Source organism: Eumetopias jubatus, unplaced genomic scaffold (genome assembly GCF_037043125.1).
Source record: "Eumetopias jubatus isolate StellerSeaLion01/CBP00866 unplaced genomic scaffold, mEumJub1_p1.0 scaffold_9, whole genome shotgun sequence".
NCBI classification, from domain to species: Eukaryota; Metazoa; Chordata; class Mammalia; order Carnivora; family Otariidae; genus Eumetopias; species Eumetopias jubatus.
Genome location: NW_028274815.1, coordinates 80,557,382 through 80,576,998, shown reverse-complemented (window position 1 = coordinate 80,576,998; position 19,617 = coordinate 80,557,382). Strand labels below are relative to the sequence as shown.

General features: G+C 39.2%; 1 protein-coding gene and 1 non-coding gene across 6 annotated transcripts in view; both read left to right on the top strand.

Annotated features, from left to right (window-relative positions):
- The window catches only part of RNF149 (ring finger protein 149), a 39,981-nt gene that overhangs the window by 18,222 nt on the left and 2,142 nt on the right, over positions 1–19,617 (top strand). For 2 of the 5 annotated variants that reach the window (XM_088026567.1, XM_088026565.1), the window contains exons 5-8: positions 749–845; positions 5,071–5,266; positions 15,153–17,410; positions 19,242–19,373. In XM_088026567.1, the coding sequence (XP_087882693.1) occupies positions 749–845; positions 5,071–5,266; positions 15,153–15,196 (337 nt within the window). In that variant the 3' untranslated portion in view covers positions 15,197–17,410; positions 19,242–19,373. Of the gene's footprint in view, positions 1–748; positions 846–2,059; positions 2,301–5,070; positions 5,267–15,152; positions 17,411–19,241; positions 19,374–19,617 lie in introns of those variants that run through there. The other 3 variants (XM_028104009.2, XM_088026566.1, XM_088026568.1) reach the window with 3 other exon arrangements.
- On the top strand, positions 17,485–17,599 carry LOC114209874 (small nucleolar RNA SNORD89). Its single transcript, XR_003609443.1, has one exon. It is a non-coding gene; the product is annotated as a small nucleolar RNA SNORD89 (small nucleolar RNA).

Sequence of the window (19,617 nt, the reverse complement as noted above, 5' to 3'; positions counted from 1 at the left end):
ACTGCTGTGAGCACGTTACATATTTGCTGCTGAGAACAGCCTGCAATGGAGGTGCAGAGGTTAAGCAACTAGATCAGAGTCCCAGCATCGCATCACACAGCTGGTATGGGAGCCATGGGTCCTGTACCCCCTCTGCCTGACTCCTCATCTCTATCCTGTGTGGAAAACAGATTCACCACATAAGAGGCAAAGCTAGTCGACTAAGACAAGTCAGTAAAAAGAAAATACATAGGCAATTTTTATTTCTTCTTTCTTCGATTCTGAAAGTTATTATTATAGAAGAATGTAGAATATACAAAAATATGTTAAGACAGAAAATAAGTGTTTTTTTAAGCCTAAAACCCAGAGATGATCTGTTTATATTTTGTTGTATTCCCATTTGATTCGTTTCCTGAACTTATGTAAGATACTTTCAGCTTATTATTATTAGTTGACTGTTGATTTACTTATGCCATATTTATTCCCAAACGGCTTTAAAGTAAGTTACAAAGGCACAGAAAAATACAACCTAGCATGAAGCGAAAATAAACCATGCTATTTTTGTGGAGTGAAGGGAAAATTTCCCTGTAAGTTCCAGATTCTGTTTAATGTGGAAAGTAGAATAGATAATTACATAGAGTAAGTGAATAGACTAGAATGTTGAAGTTGTTCAACTTGTACTGAGGAGATGAGTTAGTAGAATGTGTTGTTTCCTTTATAAGATATAAACATTTATTTTAAAAAATTAACACATACTTAATTTTTTTAGGCATATTTTTCATAGAATATGCATTGACCCATGGCTTTTGGATCACCGCACGTGTCCAATGTGTAAACTTGATGTCATCAAAGCCCTGGGATATTGGGTTTGTTACATTTTTGTTTATATTCAATCTCTGCCCCAGTTCTTCCTGAGTGATTCAATTTCATTACTGACCAGAGCCAAGAGGAATGGACTAAGTGCTCCTTCTAACATCTTTGTGGTTCCCTGAAGAAACTTTCCTCTTGATTAAAAATGAATGTTTTAAGACATTCCATAAAGTTAACAAGCTACTGCCTTTGTGATTATATACTGATATGCTATATGTTTCCCCCAGAGAGTTTGTAATTGCTTAGAGCGATATATTGGTATGCTGCCCTGTAGAATGTATACATACTCGTCAGTTTCGTATGAACAAGAATTATCAAATCTTTGAAATGTAAGGAGCCTCATACATTTTCTGATTCAAGATGCATATTTTACATATGAGGAAACTGAAGCCAACCCTTCTTGACACCAGGTCTCAGATTTCTGGGTTTGGAAATCAAATCCTGCTAGGGAAATTGGTTCTGTGTGGTATTTGCTCCATCAGTTTGTGGTACTTAGGTGGTTGTAAGACCTTCCTCCAAAAACAAAGACATGAGGGCAGAGTGAAAGAGGGTGCTTCATAGTAGCCAGCCAGGTGCTGAGGGCCTTAAGTACATTATTACGTCATATCCTCATAGCCACTCTGGGAGGTAAGTACTGTTTCTCTCCCTATTTTACTAATGAGGAACTTGAACTTAGAAAAGCCGAGGAACTCACCAAAGATCACACAGCTAGTTATTTGGGAATCTGCTTTCAGATACAGGTTTGCTTAATTCCCGGATACAAGCTTTTAACCAGTAGTCCCACCCAAAAGGGGAAGACAGAAGAAAAAAACAGATTTTTCTAGATCATTATCTTTTTTATTGTTTTTAGAGTTTTCATATAATCTATTAATGTCTCAAAATATTCTTGATTAAATAGCAAATAGTTTTGAAATAATGATCTTATTACTTTAGAAGAAGTAATTTAAATATCACATACTTCTCTTATTGCTAAATGTAATTTTTTAGGGTTTTTTTTATAGTGTTTATGGTAGAGTTAGAAACTACGAGGAGTTTTTTCTGTGATAAGCATTTCATGCACCTTACAGCCCCAATAGCCCTCAAAGAGTCCTCTCATCTTCTAGCTTGGTGGGTCTTGGAAAGATAGTTGAGATTGCTGCCTTGATTACCATGGTAATTATCTATGAATTGGATTTTTCTATTTTTTTTAAGATTTATTTATTTATTTTAGAGAGTGTGCGCATGCATGCACGAGTTGGGGGTAGGGACAGAAGGAGAGAACCTTCAAGTAGACTCCCCACTGAGCACAGAGCCCGAGGCTCCATCTCACAACCCATGAGACATGACCTGAGCCGAAATCCAAGAGTCTAAAGGATGCTCAGCTGACTGAGCCACCCAGGCACGCCTAAGAATTATATTTTTCAAGTGTGAGTTTCAGAATGCCCCCATCACAGGTACAGGAAAGGAGAAAGGTCAGCATTCAAGATCTCTTTTTTATTTTAATTTTTTTATTGTTATGTTAATCACCATATATTACATAATTTGTTTTGGTGTACTGTTCCATGATTCATTGTTTGTTCATAACACCCAGTGCTCCATGCAGAATGTGCCCTCCTCAGTACCCATCACCAGGCTAACCCATCCCCCCACCCTCCTCCCCTCCAGAAACCTCAGTTTGTTTTTCAGAGTCCATCATCTCTCCTGGTTCGTCTCCCCCTCTGACTTACTCCCCTTCAGAATGTGCCCTCTTTAATACCCATCACCAGGCTAACCCATCCCCCTACCCTCCTCCCCTCTAGAAACCTCAGTTTGTTTTTCAGAGTCCATCATCTCTCCTGGTTCGTCTCCCCCTCTGACTTACGCCCCTTCATAGCATTCAAGACCTTTTACTGAAAGAAAACTTACCTGCTCTGATGTCTAGAAAATTTGTCTTTCCTCTACAATTTCTAACATTTATTTATAGTTTTTAATAATGATGGCTCTGTTTAGCAGGGCATAACAGTGAATTTGAGACTTAGTGAACTGAGCCTGTGTTGTAGACACCCTTCCTGGGATTTTAAGCATTTTAAACAGTACAATACAGGGAGCTCAACAGATGTTTTTCTTGGCAAAGTTTTCCTTTTTCCTCTTCTCCTTCCTCTTTTCCTTTATTAGGTGCACAATGAAGCTCATTTTAAGTAATTTTCTTCATAGTCAGTTTTAAACCTGCTTTTCATTTCTAGAAATTTTTGAAAGGGTATTTCACTAACATTAGCACTGAGATTAATCCTCATGAGTTTTGTTTTTGGAACTACATCTACATATATATATTTCATACATTAAAAATGAAGATTATTCTTTTTGCATCAGGTTGGATTACTTTGTTAGAATGTTAATTTCAGAAAGCTTGGCTATGACCCCAGGAAGTGTGGTTTCTTTTTTATTTATTTAGTTTTAAAGATTTTATTTATTTATTTGAGAGTGAGAATGAGAGAGAGAGAGCATGGGGGGGAGGGTCAGAGGGAGAGGCAGACCCCCCGCTGAGCAGGGAGCCCGATGCGGGACTCGATCCCGGGACTCCAGGATCATGACCTGAGCCGAACGCTGTCGCTTAACCAACTGAGCACCCAGGCGCCCCGTGATTTCTTTTTTGAAGAACAGAAACCTGTAGTAACTTTAAATCAAACTCTAAGAAATTAACTTGTCTTGCCCTTAGTTGTTTTACAATTTTTGACGAGTGTGCCATTTTCTTTAGTCCCTTTGTCCCTCCTGCATTGGGTTTTGTAGACAGTGATGATACACTGTCGTGTGGCAGCTAGTTCTCGCTCCCAAGGAAACAGCTGTGGTCAGAGGGCTGCCATCAGTCCTTCATGTGGACTTGAGAGGTGGTCCTTGCGTTGGCAGCTACAACCTTCTCGATGTGCCATTTGTCACTGTTGTTTTCATTCATTCAGCAAGCATGTATCAAAGGAGTGCTCTCTCAGGTGCTAGACTGGACCTTGACTTGGGGAGACAAAGATGAGTAAGATGCAGCCCTTCTGGTTGTGGACTTTAACTTTCTGGACTGTGGGGGCCAGGGCATACACCCACACACAACGCTGCAAAGGAGGTATGTTTGAAGTGCCGAGGAGCACAGAGAAAAGGAGGAATTTACTCCGCCAGGTGGAGTGGGAAGATAAGAGGGTGGTTTTTTAAGAGCGGAGTCTGAGCTGGGTGTTAAAGGATTTGCCTAACAGATCAGTATATTGCAGATGAGGGTGTGACCATGGGGGCTTTGAGACTGGCAGGTAGTTAAGTTTGGTGGGTATTTTGGTAACTATCTGGGAAAACAGATGAGGGTGGACTGGGTGGGAGTTTGGACAGTATGGCAACTCCATAGGATTTGTGGTTTGGTGTGTCCAGGGTCTGTTCTGAGGGTGTTCAGTTACTTAGCAGTGAGAAGGAAGCAGTGTAGCATGTGGTTCAGGAAGAGGGCGGTTCTAGAACTGGGTGGAGTGGCAGTGGGAGGAGCAGGCCCGCTGTGCCCTTGCCCCGAGAGCCCGGGGAGGGAGGTGGAGCCAGCACCGTGTTCTCGTGTGAAGCTCAGGCTCACTGTAAACCCACAACCCCCCTCCTTTACTAGGTGACCTCACCAGTGCTTTCCTCTCTCACAGCATGGCTCTGACTCTGGCATTAATCAGAAAGGTATCTGGATAAATCTCTGTTTGAGACTGGGCTGTCACTTTTCTTATCCTGTTTTTTTCTTTAATGCAGCAAATGGAGCTGGAGGTACACTGACAGCCGACAGACTGTCTTTAGGGAGCCACAACTGATTCTAAGTGAATCAAATGCAATCTGAAGCCCTCTGTTGTCACACACTGTGTTCTTCCAAAACCCTGGTACCCACAGTAAGACAGTAGGGCAGTTATAGGCATTAATTCAAGCTCATGGCCACAGCCAGGCTGATTCACACCCTCTGTCCAGGAAGCAAGGAAAGTGTGTCTCGGACAAAACTTCACTTACTGTCAGTAAGAACTTAAAAGGTGGCATTGCTTACATCAAGGGGAAAAGTGGTTTTTCAAATGCACAGTGTTTAGCTCTTGGAAAGCAGCTTACTGAGAAGTAATTCATTTTCTGATGTTGCTAAATAAAGACATTAGTGTTCTTGCCATATTCTGTGTATAAAAGTAAATACTTTGTAGGAATTGTGAGTAATGATCATGAAATGATAGATAAGCTTTGATTGTGTTACTCAGACAAGGTATTTTCTTTTATTCTCTCAAGGGAGAACTTGAGGATGTGCAGGAGATGCCTGCTCCAGAACCTCCCCTTGGGAGTGTTTTGGCTGCAAATTTGAGTATTACTTTACAAGATGACAGAAGTGAGGGGAGCAATTTGCCATCGGCTTCCACTGGTGATTCTGCACCACAGTGTGATGCCAGTTTCAAAGAAGATGCAGGTGAAAACACAGCCTTACTAGGTAAGTGCCTTGCAAGTCACAAAATGATGTTAGCAGTTGGGGAAAAAAATGCAGAAAAGCATAAAGAAAAATGAAAACCATAATCCCACACCTGCAAATACCATTTTCAACATTTTGATAAATCCCTTTTCAGGTGTTTTTCAGTGTTTAAGGATGGGGAGAATATCATTTATGTGCTGTTAGGTAACCTGTTTTTTCTCTTAATGTATGAAGCTCTCTCTGTGTGGTGTGTGATTCTGTGTGGTACGTAGTGTTACAACTCCAGTTTACTGGAATTTTTTTAAACTGCACCCTTTTGGTGGACTTTAACACTTTGAAATCATTATGTGTATACCTTCACCACTTGTCTGATTGCTTCTTGTCATTCGGAGGGATGAAATAGAGTGAATTGCATTTTTTTTTATTACCGATGAGATTACCTTTTCATATTTGTGGTCGTTTTTATTCTCTTACAAGTTGCCCGTTTCGTGCGTACCTTGTTTTGCTTCGGAGAAACTAATTTTTTCATGTTGCTTCTAAGAGCTCTTTGGTATTTGTATTTGTCATCTGTATTGTATACTTCTCCCCCAATTTCGGTATCATTTGGTTGATGTATTTTGTTTTTGTTTTTTAAATTTTTTTTGATGTAGTGTTCCATGGTTCATTGTTTGCGTATAACACCCAGTGCTCCATGCAGAACGTGCCCTCCTTAATACCCATCACCAGGCTAACCCATCCCCCCACCCCCTCCCCTCTAGAACCCCCAGTTTGTTTCTCAGAGTCCATAGTCTCTCATGGTTCATCTCCCCCTCAGATTTCCCCCCCTTCATTTTTCTCTTCCTACTATATTCTTTTCTTTTTTTTTTTAACATATAATGTATTATTTGTTTCAGAGGTACAGATCCGTGATTCATCAGTCCTACACAATTCACAGTGCTCACCACAGCACACACCCTCCCCAATGTCCATCACCTAGCCAACCCATCCCTCCCACCCCCCACCACTCCAGCAACCCTCAGCTTGTTTCCTGAGATTAAGAATTCCTCATATTGGGACGCCTGGGTGGCTGCCTTCGGCCTAGGTCATGATCCCGGGGTCCTGGGATCGAGTCCCGCATCGGGCTCCTTGCTCAGCAGGGAGCCTGCTTCTCCCTCTCTCTCCCTCTGCTTGTGCTCTCTCTGTCAAATAAATAAAATCTTTAAAAAAAAAAGAAAGAATTACTCGTATCAGTGATATCATATGATACATGTCTTTCTCTGATTGACTTATTTCGCTTAGCATAATACCCTCTAGTTCCATCCACATCATTGCAAATGGCAAGATTCCCTTTTTGGTGGCTGCATAATATTCCACTGTGTGTGTGTGTGTGTGTGTGTGTGTGTGTGTGTGTGTGTGTGTGTGTGTGTGTGTGTGTGTGTGTGTGTATACACACCACATCTTCTTTATCCATTCATCTGTTGATGGACATCTCGGCTCTTTCCAGTAGTGCAATTGCTGGGTCGTGCAGTAGCTCTATCTTTTTGAGGAACCTCCATACTGTTTTCCAGAGTGGCTGCACCGGCGTGCATTCCCACCAACAGTGTAGGAGGGTTCGCCTTTCTCCACATCCCCGCCATCATCTGTCATTTCCTGATTTGTTAATTTTAGCCATTCTGACTGGTGTGAGGTGGTATCTCATTGAGGTTTTGATTTGGATTTCCCTGATGCCGAGCGATGTTGAGCACTTTTTCATGTGTCTGTTGGCCATTTGGATGTCTTCTTTGGAAAAATGTCTGTTCATGTCTTCTGCCCATTTCTTGATTGGATCATTTGTTCTTTGGGTGTTGAGTTTGAGAAGTTCTTTATAGATTTTGGATACTAGCCCTTTATCTGATATGTCATTTGCAAATATCTTCTCCCATTCTGTTGGTTGTCTTTTGGTTTTGTTGACTGTTTCCTTTGCTTGCAAAAGCTTTTTATCTTGATGAAGTCCCAATAGTTCATTTTTGCCCTTGCTTCCCTTACCTTTGGCGATGTTTCTAAGAAGAAGTTGCTGCGGCTGAGGTCAAAGAGGTTGCTGCCTGTGTTCTCAGAATTTTGATGGACTTCTGTCTCACGTTTAGGTCTTTCATCCATTTTGAGTCTATTTTTGTGTGTGGTATAAGAAAATGGTCCAGATTCATTCTTCTGCATGTGGCTGTCCAATTTTCCCAACACCATTTGTTGAAGAGACTGTCTTTTTTCCATTGGACATTCATTCCTACTTTGTCGAAGATTAGTTGACGATAGAGTTGAGGGTCCATTTCTGGGCTCTCTCTTCTGTTCCATTGATCTGTGTGTCTGTTTTTGTGCCAGTACCATACTGTCTTGATGATGACAGCTTTGTAACAGAGCTTGAAGTCCGGAATTGTGATGCCACCAGCTTTGCTTTTCTTTTTCAACATTCCTCTAGCTATTCGGGGTCTTTTCTGGTTCCATACAAATTTTAGGATGATTTGTTCCATTTCTTTGAAAAAATTTGATGGTATTTTGATAGGGATTGCATTAAATGTGTAGATTGCTCTAGATAGCATTGACATCTTCACAATATTTGTTCTTCCAGTCCGTGAGCATGGAACGTTTTTCCATTTCTTTGTGTGTGTCTTCCTCCATTTCTTTCCTGAGTATTTTATAGTTTTCTGAGTGCAGATTCTTTGCCTCTTTGGTTAGATTTATTCCTAGGTACCTTATGGTTTGGGTGCAGTTGTAAATGGGATCGACTCCTTAATTTCTCTTTCTTCTGTCTTGTTGTTGGTGTATAGGAATGCCACTGATTTCTGTGCATTGATTTTATATCCTGCCACTTGACTGAATTCCTGTATGAGTTCTAGCAGTTTTGGGGTGGAGTCTTTTGGGTTTTCCACATACAGTATCATATCATCTGCAAAGAGTGAGAGTTTGACTTCCTCTTGGCCGATTTGGATGCCTTTGATTTCTTTTTGTTGTCTGATTGCTGTGGCTAGGACTTCTAATACTATGTTGAATAGCAGTGGTGATAGTGGACATCCCTGCCATGTTCCTGACCTTAGGGGGAAGCTCTCAGTTTTTCCCCATTGAGAATGATATTCACTGTGGGTTTTTCATAGATGGCTTTTATGATATTGAGGTATGTACACCCTATCCTTACACTCTGAAAAAAGTTAATCAAGAAAGGATGCTGTACTTTGTCAAATGCTTTTTCTGCATCTATTGAGAGGATCGTATGGTTCTTGTTCTTTCTTTTATTAATGTATTGTTTCCCATTGATTGATTTGTGGATGTTGAACCAGCCTTGCAGCCCAGGAATAAATCCTGCTTGGTCGTGGTGAATAATCCTTTTTATGTACTATTGTATCCTATTGGCTAGTATTTTGGTGAGAATTTTTGCATCCATGTTCATCAGGGATATTGGTCTGTAATTCTCCTTTTTGATGGGATCTTTGTCTGATTTTGGGATCAAGGTAATGCTGGCCTCATAAAATGAGTTCGGAAGTTTTCCTTCCATTTCTATTTTTTGGAACAGTTTCAGAAGAATAGGTATTAATTCTTCTTTAAATGTTTGATAGAATTCCCCTGGGAAGCCATCTGGCCCTGGGTTCTTGTTTGTTGGGAGATTTTTGATGACTGCTTCAATTTCCTTTGTAGTTACAGGTCTGTTCAGGTTTTCTATTTCTTCCTGGTTCAGTTTTGGTAGTTGATACATCTCTAGGAATGCATCCATTTCTTCCAGATTATCTAATTTGCTGGCATATAGTTGCTCATAATATGTTCTTATAATTGTTTGTATTTCTCTGGTGTTGGTTGTGATCTCTCCTCTTTCATTCATGGTTTTATTTATTTGGGTCCTTTCTCTCTTTTTTTTTTTTTTTTTTTGATAAGTCTGGCCAGGGGTTTATCAATCTTGTTAATTCTTTCAAAGAACCAGCTCCTAGTTTCGTTGATCTGTTCTACTGTTCTTTTGGTTTCTATTTCATTGATTTCTGCTCTGATCTTTATTATTTCTCTTCTCCTGCTGGGTTAGGCTTTGTTTGCTGTTATTTCTCCAGGTCCTTTAGGTGTAGGGTTAGGTTGTGTATTTGAGACCTTTCTTGTTTCTTGAGAAAGGCTTGTATTGCTATATACTTTCCTCTTAGGAGCACCTTTGCTGCATCCCAGAGATTTTGAACAGTTGTGTTTTCATTTTCATTTGTTTCCATGAATTTTTTTAATTCTTTAATTTCCTGGTTGACCCATTCATTCTTTACTAGGATGCTCTTTAGCCTCCATGTATTTGAGTTCTTTCCAACTTTCCTCTTGTGATTGAGTTCTAGTTTCAAAGCATTGTGGTCCGAAAATATGCAGGGAATGGTACCAGTTGAGACCTGATTTGTGACCTAGGATGTGATCTATTCTGGAGAATGTTCCATGGGCACTAGAGAAGAATGTGTATTCTGTTGCTTTGGGATGGAATGTTCTGAATATATCTGTGAAGTCCATTTGGTCTAGTGTGTCATTTAAAGTCTTTATTTCCTTGTTGATCTTTTGCTTAGACGATCTGTCCATTTCAGGTGTTAAAGTCCCCTACTATTATTATATTGTTGTCGATATGTTTCTTTGATTTTGTTATTAATTGGTTTATATAATTGGCTGCTCCCATGTTAGGGGCATAGATATTTACAATTGTTAGATCTTCTTATTGGATAGACCCTTTAAGTAGGATATAGTGTTCTTCCTCATCTCTTATTACAGTCTTTGGTTTAAAATCTAATTTGTCTGATACAAAGATTGCCACCCCAGCTTTCTTTTGATGTCCATTAGCATGGTAAATGGTTTTCCACCCCCTCACTTTCAATCTGGAGGTGTCTTTCGGTCTAAAATGAGTCTCTTGCAGACAGCATACCGATGTGTCTTGTTTTTTTATCCAATCTGATAGGCTGTGTCTTTGGATTGGGGCATTTAGCCTCTTTACATTCAGGGTAACTATTGCCATTGTATTGCCTGTAAGGTGACTGTTACTGTATATTGTCTGTGTTCCTTTCTGGTCTATGTTGCTTTTAGCCTCTCTCTTTGCTTAGAGGACCCCTTTCAGTATTTCTTGTAGGGCTGGTTTCGTGTTTGCAAATTCTTTTATTTTTTGTTTGTCCTGGAAGCTTTTTATCTCTCCTTCTGTTTTCAATGACAGCCTAGCTAGATATAATATTCTTGGCTACATGTTTTTCTCGTTTAGTGCTCGGAAGATACCATGCCAGTCCTTTCTGGCCTGCCAGGTCTCTGTGGATAGGTCTGTTGCCAATCTAATGTTTCTACCATTGTAGGTTACAGACCTCTTCTCCCAGGCTGCTTTCAGGATTTTCTCTTTGTCTCTGAGACTTGTAAGTTTTACTATTAGATGTCGGGGTGTTGACCTATTTTTATTGATTTTGAGAGGGGTTCTCTGTGCCTCCTGGATTTTGATGCCTGTTTCCTTCCCCAAATTAAGGATGTTCTCTGCTATAATTTGCTCCAGTATACCTTCTGCCCCTTTCTCTCTTTCTTCTTCTTCTGGGATCCCAATTATTCTAATATTGTTTCATCTTATCGTATCACTTATCTCTCAAATTCTGCCCTCGTGATCCAGTAGTTTATCTCTTTTTCTCAGCTTCTTTATTCTCCATCATTTGGTCTTCTATATCACTAATTCTCTCTTCTGCCTCATTTATCCTAGCAGTTAGAGCCTCCATTTTTTATTGCACCTCAATTAATAGCCTGTTTGATTTCGACTTGGTTAGATTTTAGTTCTTTTATTTCTCCAGAAGGGGTTTCTCTAGTATCTTCCATGCTTTTCTCAAGCCCAGCTAGTATCTTTAAAATCGTCAGTCTGAACTCTAGTTCCAACATCTTACTAATGTCCATATTGAGTAGGTCCCTGGCAGTCGGTACTGCCTCTTGTTCTTTGTTTTGAGGTGAGTTTTTCCATCTTGTCATTTTGTCCAGAGGAGAATAGATGAATGAAAGAACAGAATGCTAACAGGGTAACAACAATCCCAGAAAAATATACACCAAACAAATCAGAAGAGACCCAAAACCGGGGGAAAAGAAAGTGAAAAAAAAGAAAAAAAGGATATGATCAGATATGAGCAGGCTGGTGCATAGATCAGTGCCACACACTAGATTTTGGGTGTATTTTGGTCCATTAGAAGAAACTGCCTCCCAAAATTTTAAAGAAAGAAAACTTATATGTGTACAAAAATAAGGGTAAATACGATGAAGGGATGGAATATGACTGCAAAGATGAAAATTATAAAAGGTTTTATAAAAGGAATTGATAAGTTGGTTGAAAAAAGAAGAGAAATTTAAAAAAAGAGAATGTGATCAGGCAGGAGACTAGAACAAAGCCATACACTAGAGATTTAGGGTGTATTTTGGTCTGTTAGAAGAAACTGTATCCCAAAATTTTAAAGAGAGAACAACTTATATATATATATATATATATATATACCAAAAATAAGGTTAACTATGGGATAGAATATGACTCTAAAAATGAAAAATAAAGATTTTTAAAAAAGAGATTGATAAGATGTTGGTTGAAAAAGGGAAAAAGAAAAATGCAAAAAACAATAGAAAAAGAAAATTAAAAAGATTAACTTTGAAAGACTAAAGAATCATGGTAAAAAAAACATGGATTCTATGTGCAGTATTCCCCCAGCGCTGGAGTTCTGCTGTTCTCATTGATCAGTAAACTTGGTCTTGGCTGGCTGTTCGTGCTGATCTTCTGGGGGAGGGGCCTGTTGCCGTGGTTCCCAAATGTCTTTGCCAGAGGCAGAATTGCCCCGCCCTTGCCAGTCTGGGCTGAGTAATCTGCTCGGGTTTGTTCTCGGGAGCTTTTGTTCCCTGTAAGCTCTCAGTACAGTTTTGGAGGAGAAGAGTGAAAATGGCGGCCTCCCAATCTCCACCCAGAGGAGCGGAGAACTTGGGGCCCTGCTCCTCAGTGCGCCCCCAGAGAAAAGCAGTCAATCACTCCCATGTCCCCGGTCTCAGCCTGTGACCGAGTGTTTCTGTCTCTGGCACATGACCCCGTGGAGTCTCCAAACCCAGCACATCCCTGCAGTGTGCTCCTCCTGGAGGAGGAAGGGGAGTCTCTCCAGATCTGCTGCTTGTTGGGTCCCTGCTGGAGGAGCAGTGGCCCGACTGGGCCGGGGATCACGGTTTATGGCAACCCCGAGCTGAGAGCCTGCGCCTCATCTCCGTCTCTGCAGCCGGCTTCCCCGCTCTGATATCTGGGAGCTCTGCAGCACTCAGGCACCCCCGGTCTTTCTGTGACCCCGAGGGTTCCACCCCCTGCTTAGCCACTGGAGCAACGTCCCTCAGCGGAGACGACTTCTAAAAGTTCCGATTTTGTGCTCCGCAGCTCTATCACTTGCCAGTAGCGGCTGATGGAGGCCCCCTCCCCCGCCGTCTGTCCTCCCAAATATCGCCTCGGATCTGCACGTCCTACCTTCCAGAAAGTGGTCGCTTTTCTGTTCAGAGTTGCTGCTATTCTTTTCTTCGATCTCCTGTTGAGTTCGTAGATGTTCAGAATGGTTTGATCCCTATCCAGCTGAATTCCTGGGACCAGACGAAATTTAGGTCTCCTACTCCTCCGCCATCTTGCTTCTCTTGGTTGATGTATTTTGTAAGCAGAAATGTTTCATTTTTCTCTAGTCCAACATATTCTTTCATGATTCTGCCTTTGATAGCATGCTAACTTTGGAAGATCTTCCTTATCTCAGAATCCAAGTATATTAACCCAAATCTTGCTAATATTTGTGGTTTTGTATTTCATTACCTTTAAATCTTTAATCCACATGGTTTAAGAGAAGATTTAACCTATTTTCCCCCAAAGTTTAACCAGTTGTCCCAATATTCAGTGAATTATAATTATTTTAGTGACTAATAATTATTTAGTGAATAATAATTATGAATACGTTTTGATATTGGCAAGGCAAATCCCTTCATCTTGAATTTTAAAAAATCTGACTATTCTGCATTTTCTAAAAAAAATAACATTTGCCAAGTGAAAGAAAATCCCATTAGAATTTTTATTATAATCAAATAAGTTTACATATTATTTTAACTGGGAAGAATTGATGCTTCTAGGGTGCCTGGGTGGCTCAGTTGGTTGAGCGACTGCCTTCAGCTCAGGTCATGATCCTGGAGTCCTGGGATCGAGTCCCACATCAGGCTCCCTGCTCAGCAGGGAGTCTGCTTCTCCCTCTGACCCTCCCCCTCCTCACGTGCTCTCTCTCTCATTCTCTGTCTCTCAAATAAATAAATAAGATCTTTAAAAAAAAAGAATTGATGTCTCTAATTTTGAATTTTGCCATAAGGGAAGAGGACACATATTTTCCAAATTAGTGATATTCAAACTGAACTAGTTTTGTGTTTGACATGTTTAAGATCTGTGAGGCAAAGATAGCTAGAAGTATTAGAACTTAGGTTTTAAACTGGTATCAGAGGGAAAAGACCACATTGTGGAAGAGAAGGGGAACATCCATTTCAGAGCATTAGAAGGTGGAAAGGGCATTCTCCTAACTAGCTCCCTGGCCTCCTGCTGGGATTGAACCACCTCAGGGATTCCATCAAATTGAGCCCAAGTGCATGCCAGTGTAATTTTGCCATTGCCTTCAGTCTCCAGAAAAGAAACTAAATTTCCTTTCTGTAGTGCTTGACTACCCTTGAGATAATGAAAAACTGGTAAGGACTCTTATCCTGACTAAATGTCCTTCAAAAGCAGTCCCCCATGTTTTCCTGCATTCTTGTTACCTGTAGTGCATTAGTTGATCAGCAAGATCTCTCTCAGAACTAAGATGATATCATGTGAAATAGTGCATAGAAATAAAGGTGGAAAAAGAAGCTAGATTATAAAACAACAGAATGTTAGATGCCTTCTGAAGAAGTTGGGCCCTATCCCCATACCTCCGTGTGTGTGTGTGTGTGTGTGTGTGTGTGTGTGTGTGTGCGCGCGCGCACGTGTGCACACTTGGTTTCTATTTTCTTTTTTGTCTTTTTTTTTTTCCCCTTAAATTTCAAAGTATTTTTTCACCAGTAAGTTGACAGGTAATTTAAATGATAATGTTCTTTCTACTTTATCACTGTACCAATGTAATTTGAGAAACATTAAATTAGAGAAATCAGTTTTTTAAGCAGACATTAGTACTTCCAGAATAAAATGTGGCTTCACTTAAAGTTGAGATAACATTTACTGGGCTCTTAGGAGCAACTAGAAATAAAACTTGGAAATTATTAGTGGTAGACTACTCACCAGAGAGTGTTTCCCTGGTGAGTGCTCCTGCTCTTGTCCAGTTGACCTTGGCTCTGAGTGTAGGTGAGTTCAAATATTCAGTTCTGTATTTAAGGAGGTATTCAATTACTGTAAGAAACCTTTGTGCTGAAATTATTTTGTGCTACTCTTCCTAGTAATACCAGTGTGTCTGGAGTTGAATCCCTATTGCTCTTCCAAGGTAGTTTAACCTCTCTGTGCCTGTTCTTAATCATCTGTAAAATGAGCATAATAACATTGGGTCACATACATAATCCAGTAAATGTTCGCTGTTTTCATGGGCAGTGACACTGACCGCATCATCATGGTTGTTGTCACAGCTCTCTGGTTTACTTTTAAAAACATACACTAATACCACCAGCTAAGACTGCATTTTCTTTATAGTCCCATGTTAATCAGAGTAATGTTGGTTAGGCTAATACTAGAAAACCTCTCATACCGTATATGTGAGGAAGATGTTTGTATATTTTTCATGACTTAATGGAATGGGTTTCCATTTTTACATGTAAGTTTTATTTAAATTTTTCTGTTATTTGTTTCTTGAATTATAGCCTCTAAGTGGTCACAGTGTTTATGTAATTAAAGTTTAGAGTATGCTACGTGACTAACATTGGTTTTGTTACTTCGTCGTAGAAACGGGCAGGAGTGACCTTCAATGTGGAGGACCCATCTCCTAGCGCACATCCTGATGACCACATCATGGACAGAACTTTGGCTTGAATTAAAGGACTTTTTTTTTTTTTTAACTTCAGCACATAGTTTGTATATTTGAAAATAATGTACATTCTTTTACCTTTCAGGTTCTGATTTGATATACAAAGGGCTAAGATATTTTATTCTTAAAGAGACATTTTGAATTGTCTTAATATATTTATCTACTAAAATACATCATTTATGATAAACAGTATGTTGTTTTGGACTATTACAGAGACCACTAGGAAGGCACTCTAAAGGGGACAGGTGGGGGGTGTTTCTGAATAGTAGACTAGCTGCTACGGTACTGTGAAAACAGGATTAATTTTGTTTCTCAAGGATGATTTTAGACTGAGCAACTGAATTTAGACTAGTAGAAATGGAATTGTATAATTCAGTGATTGATCCCAAGTTTTCCCTGGAGGAAAGACTTTTCTAGAACATTAAACCTATGAATGAGATGAGAGAACTCTATAGCTTTCTTGAACCTCCATGTCATCATCTAGAGACTTTGAAACCTAAGAAGACTTTTTCATTGTTTTCTCTTTGGAATTATAGGAAAAGCACTAGATGACTTTAGGATTTGCGTTTTTCCTTTTTAATTCCTAATTACATATGACACCTTAAAGGAGAGGGAAATTTATCCATTTTTTTCTACAAATAAAAGAAGCTAAGATTCTGCATCACACATGAGGAATAAATTTTTCATTGCCTTAAGGAAATGGAGTAGGCAGACTTTTTTTTGGTAAATGATGAATGTGTTGGTTCCAACTACAATTTAGTCTTTACAATTAAAAAGATGATAGATGGAGAATTTTGATTGTCGTTGTTACAAAATAAGCAACCAGTTTTCTTGATTGATTTAAAGCAGATTTAATGATCATGACCTTGTGTCATCATCTATCCTTTTTAAAATCTTGGCTGTTCTTATAGGTGAAAGGATCAGGTTAATGTAAAGCTTTTGGAGACTGTGCTCTTAAGTTTTCTAAAGTGATTAAGCATCCACGTACTCTTCTCTCCCTTCTTGTAGGTGGAAGTTGAGGAGGGTGAGGGAAAGTTATTTCTTAACTTGAAACTGTTGTCCTTTGTTGCTTCTAAGCTAGTTGCTGTGTATATCTTTATTTTGTGAGTAAAAATAAATATCTATTGAGAAAAATAGAATTTTAAAGAATTTATTCTTACAGCTGTATCTAAGTTGTGTATAGCTTATTTTTTTCAAACTATTTATTGCACCTGGATTCTAGCCACTCGTAGTGAAACACTTGGTGAGTTTTACTTTACCTTTTTTTTTTTTTTCCACTTTACTGAAGTAAACTCTGGCCAGATTCAATATGAGGAGCTACTGAAACAGAAACTTTGTTTTACTTTGAGCTCTCATGTTAACAGCTTCAAAGTAGGTTTCCCTAATAGCCATTATCTTTGAAATCTGCCTTCTGTGGTTCTTTGAGAATAGGAAAGTATGTCCTTGATTCTGTACCAAGTAGATTTTTGTGCTCTTTGTATTTTAAGATACATACTTGGGAGAAATACTTTAATTAATAATTCTTTACAGTAGCCAATGAAGCAGACTTTTAAAAAGAATACTGTGACAGATCAAGGTAAATTGTTTTTGATAATTACAGAAGTGTGATTTCTTAATTAGCAGCTATCATATTAATTAAAAAGTTTGAACACTAAACTGTAAATAGAAGAGATTGGAAGAATTGTAGTGGTCTGGTCTCATCTCAAGAAACATGTCTTCCATAGCAGAGAAAGGCATTATCAAGAGAAAACAGAAAACTGCAACACTTCGAAAGTTTCCTTTGCCTTTTTTTTTTAGATAGAAATAAATATGATAGAGAAGGGTCAAATGTTAGCAGAATTTTTGCTGAGACATAAAATTGATGAAATGCTACTGAGAATAATGGGGAATGTAAGAAGGAAGAGTAAACCAGAGAGGTTTGGTTAAGGTTAATCATACTACTTATGGCAGTTGTCATTTTCCTTCTAACAATTGTCATAAGAGCCATTTGTTTACAAATAGTGTAGAAACAATATATTTTTAACTCTCAGAGTCACAGGTGGTGTGTGAAGGAAGCAATTTGGCCCTGAACTTCACTGAAGCACTGTCATCTGCTGCCTGCTGGCGCTGTTTCTGGGTCTCCCACCAGAAAACCACAAAGGCCAGGAGAGACGCAAAAACACAGCCCCTTCGGCAGGTAAACCCTGCTTGCTGACTTTTTGGGGATCTTCAGTATATAAAACCTTTCCTGAGAGATTGTTCCCTGCAGTCACTGAGGAGTGATGACAATAAAAGGCCGAATTGCAGTGTGCCCATCAGCAGTTTGCTCTCTGTGGGGTGCACAATGACAAAATCTCCGGAAGCGAACCACTGGTCTGACCTCAGTAACATCAGGATTGAAGCTTTGCACTTGGGCCGGCTTTCCAAGAGGGGTTTTCCCAAAAAGAGCTCAGATCTTTTTAAGAAAAAATACTCAGTGAATCTGAGACATCGGGCCTTAAATGAGTAGTAAATACGTTTCTAGATACTTTACAGTATACTTGCTGAATCAAGGACTGCTAGAACCATAAAACAATAACAGACTTTCAAGAACAGGTGTGTTCCCACTTGTTCACCAAATTCCCCAAGAGGATAGCTTAATTGGCAAGTCTCTCCTTTTGAGAACATTAAAGTTTATTTGCTCAGTGAAAGCTGAGATTAAGTCAGTATATGTATGTTACCAAGTAGAACTTGAGGTAATTACATGTTTGGTCAAAAGCAGTTGCTTTGAGCTCAGCGCAAACCCTGTTTTGTGATTTAGAAAGCACAGGGTGCCGGCCTGAACCAGAGTGAGTCTTGTGTATAACATACGCTGTGCTTCTGTGATGCAACAACCAATTAGAAAAGCCACCTACGCCTTTCCCAGTTAATTCTGGTTTTTGAAGTTTTAAAAAGACAAGCATTTCACTTTAAAAATGCTAACGTGTAATTCTAGTTATTAAAGTGAAATTTCTATAATGTCCTTATCAGCCATGCAGGTAGAGATTTGCCCTTATCCTAAGAGCAAAGTATAAAATAAGTTATAAATTGAAAAATGTATGTGCATCACATTAATTTAGGAATAAAAGTCAGTGCCTTCTTTTTGTTGAGGCATAAGCTTGTATATTATGGGCTAATGAGAAACCTGGGAATCCCAGTACTTTCTGTGGGCTTGAACTACATGGGTTTTGGATCCCAGGATTGTGCTTTTGGAAGCATCTTAGGGATTTCCTGATTAGAACAGTAGTGATTGCATAAAAAGAACAGATTAAAGTGAAACCAGCCAAATGTCTTAGTAGGTAGAGGGTGCAAGAATATTAAAGAATATATAAAAAGTTCTTCCCATGCATTAATTTTCCAGATATCCTTAAAATGTTCTCTTAAAGTGCTATTACTCAAAGTATTTAAAATAGGTACATGAGGAACGCCTGGGTGGCTCGGTTGGTTAAGCGTCCGATTCTTGATCTCAGCTCAGGTCTCAATCTCACAGTTTTAAGTTCAAGCCCTACGTTGGGCTCCACACCAGATGTGGAGCCTACTTTAAAAAAAAAAATTTTTTTTTAAATAGGTACGGGATCCATTGTTCTTCCTGGGAATGTGAATCATTACAGAATGTATTAAGTAGTGGTACGTGCTGCTTCAAAAGCTTGTGGAAATGGGGGTGCCTGTGTGGCTCAGTCGGTTGAGTGTCTCTTGATTTCAGCTCAGGTCATGATCTCAGGGTGTGAAATCTAGCCCCATGTTGGGCTCCCTGTTCAGCAGGGAGTGTGCGTAAGACTTTCTGTCCCTCCCCTGCTCTCTCTCTCAAAATCTTCAAAGAAAAAAAAAAGTTTGTGAAAATGGCGTACTCTGTAAGGTAAGTGATAACCATTTCTTTAAAGTTGTTTAAATGTGTAAACACTGTTAAAGAGAATTATTTGAAATAGTTATTGCTTAGGATCCCAATTATTTTTTTTGAAGTATCTTTTTTTCCTACTCTAAGATGTAACTTAGTGCTGTCTTCTTAACAGATGATTTGAAGATTTTACAGCTAGAAACTGGAACTAGAAAATCCAGAGAATTCAAGATGGGTCATGGCAGTATATTGAGCTACACTTAAAAGTTGATTAGCTACCGAATCCCAGGATTATAACTTATTTCAGGTAAACTTTCTTCTACTTTTAAACATGTTTAATGAAGAACCTTTTGCTGGTGTTGTAAATGTAAATTCTTTTTTATAAAATGTTCCCTAAATATTACTACTATTCTTTGTAAGTTACTCAGATTTAAAAATCTTCCCTCTTTCAAGTAAACACCAATAGTGTGATCATGAAATGATTAGCAGTAGTCAGTCTCTTTATTTGCAGAGTCTATGTTTGTAAATTTATCTGTAACATCCAAAATCAG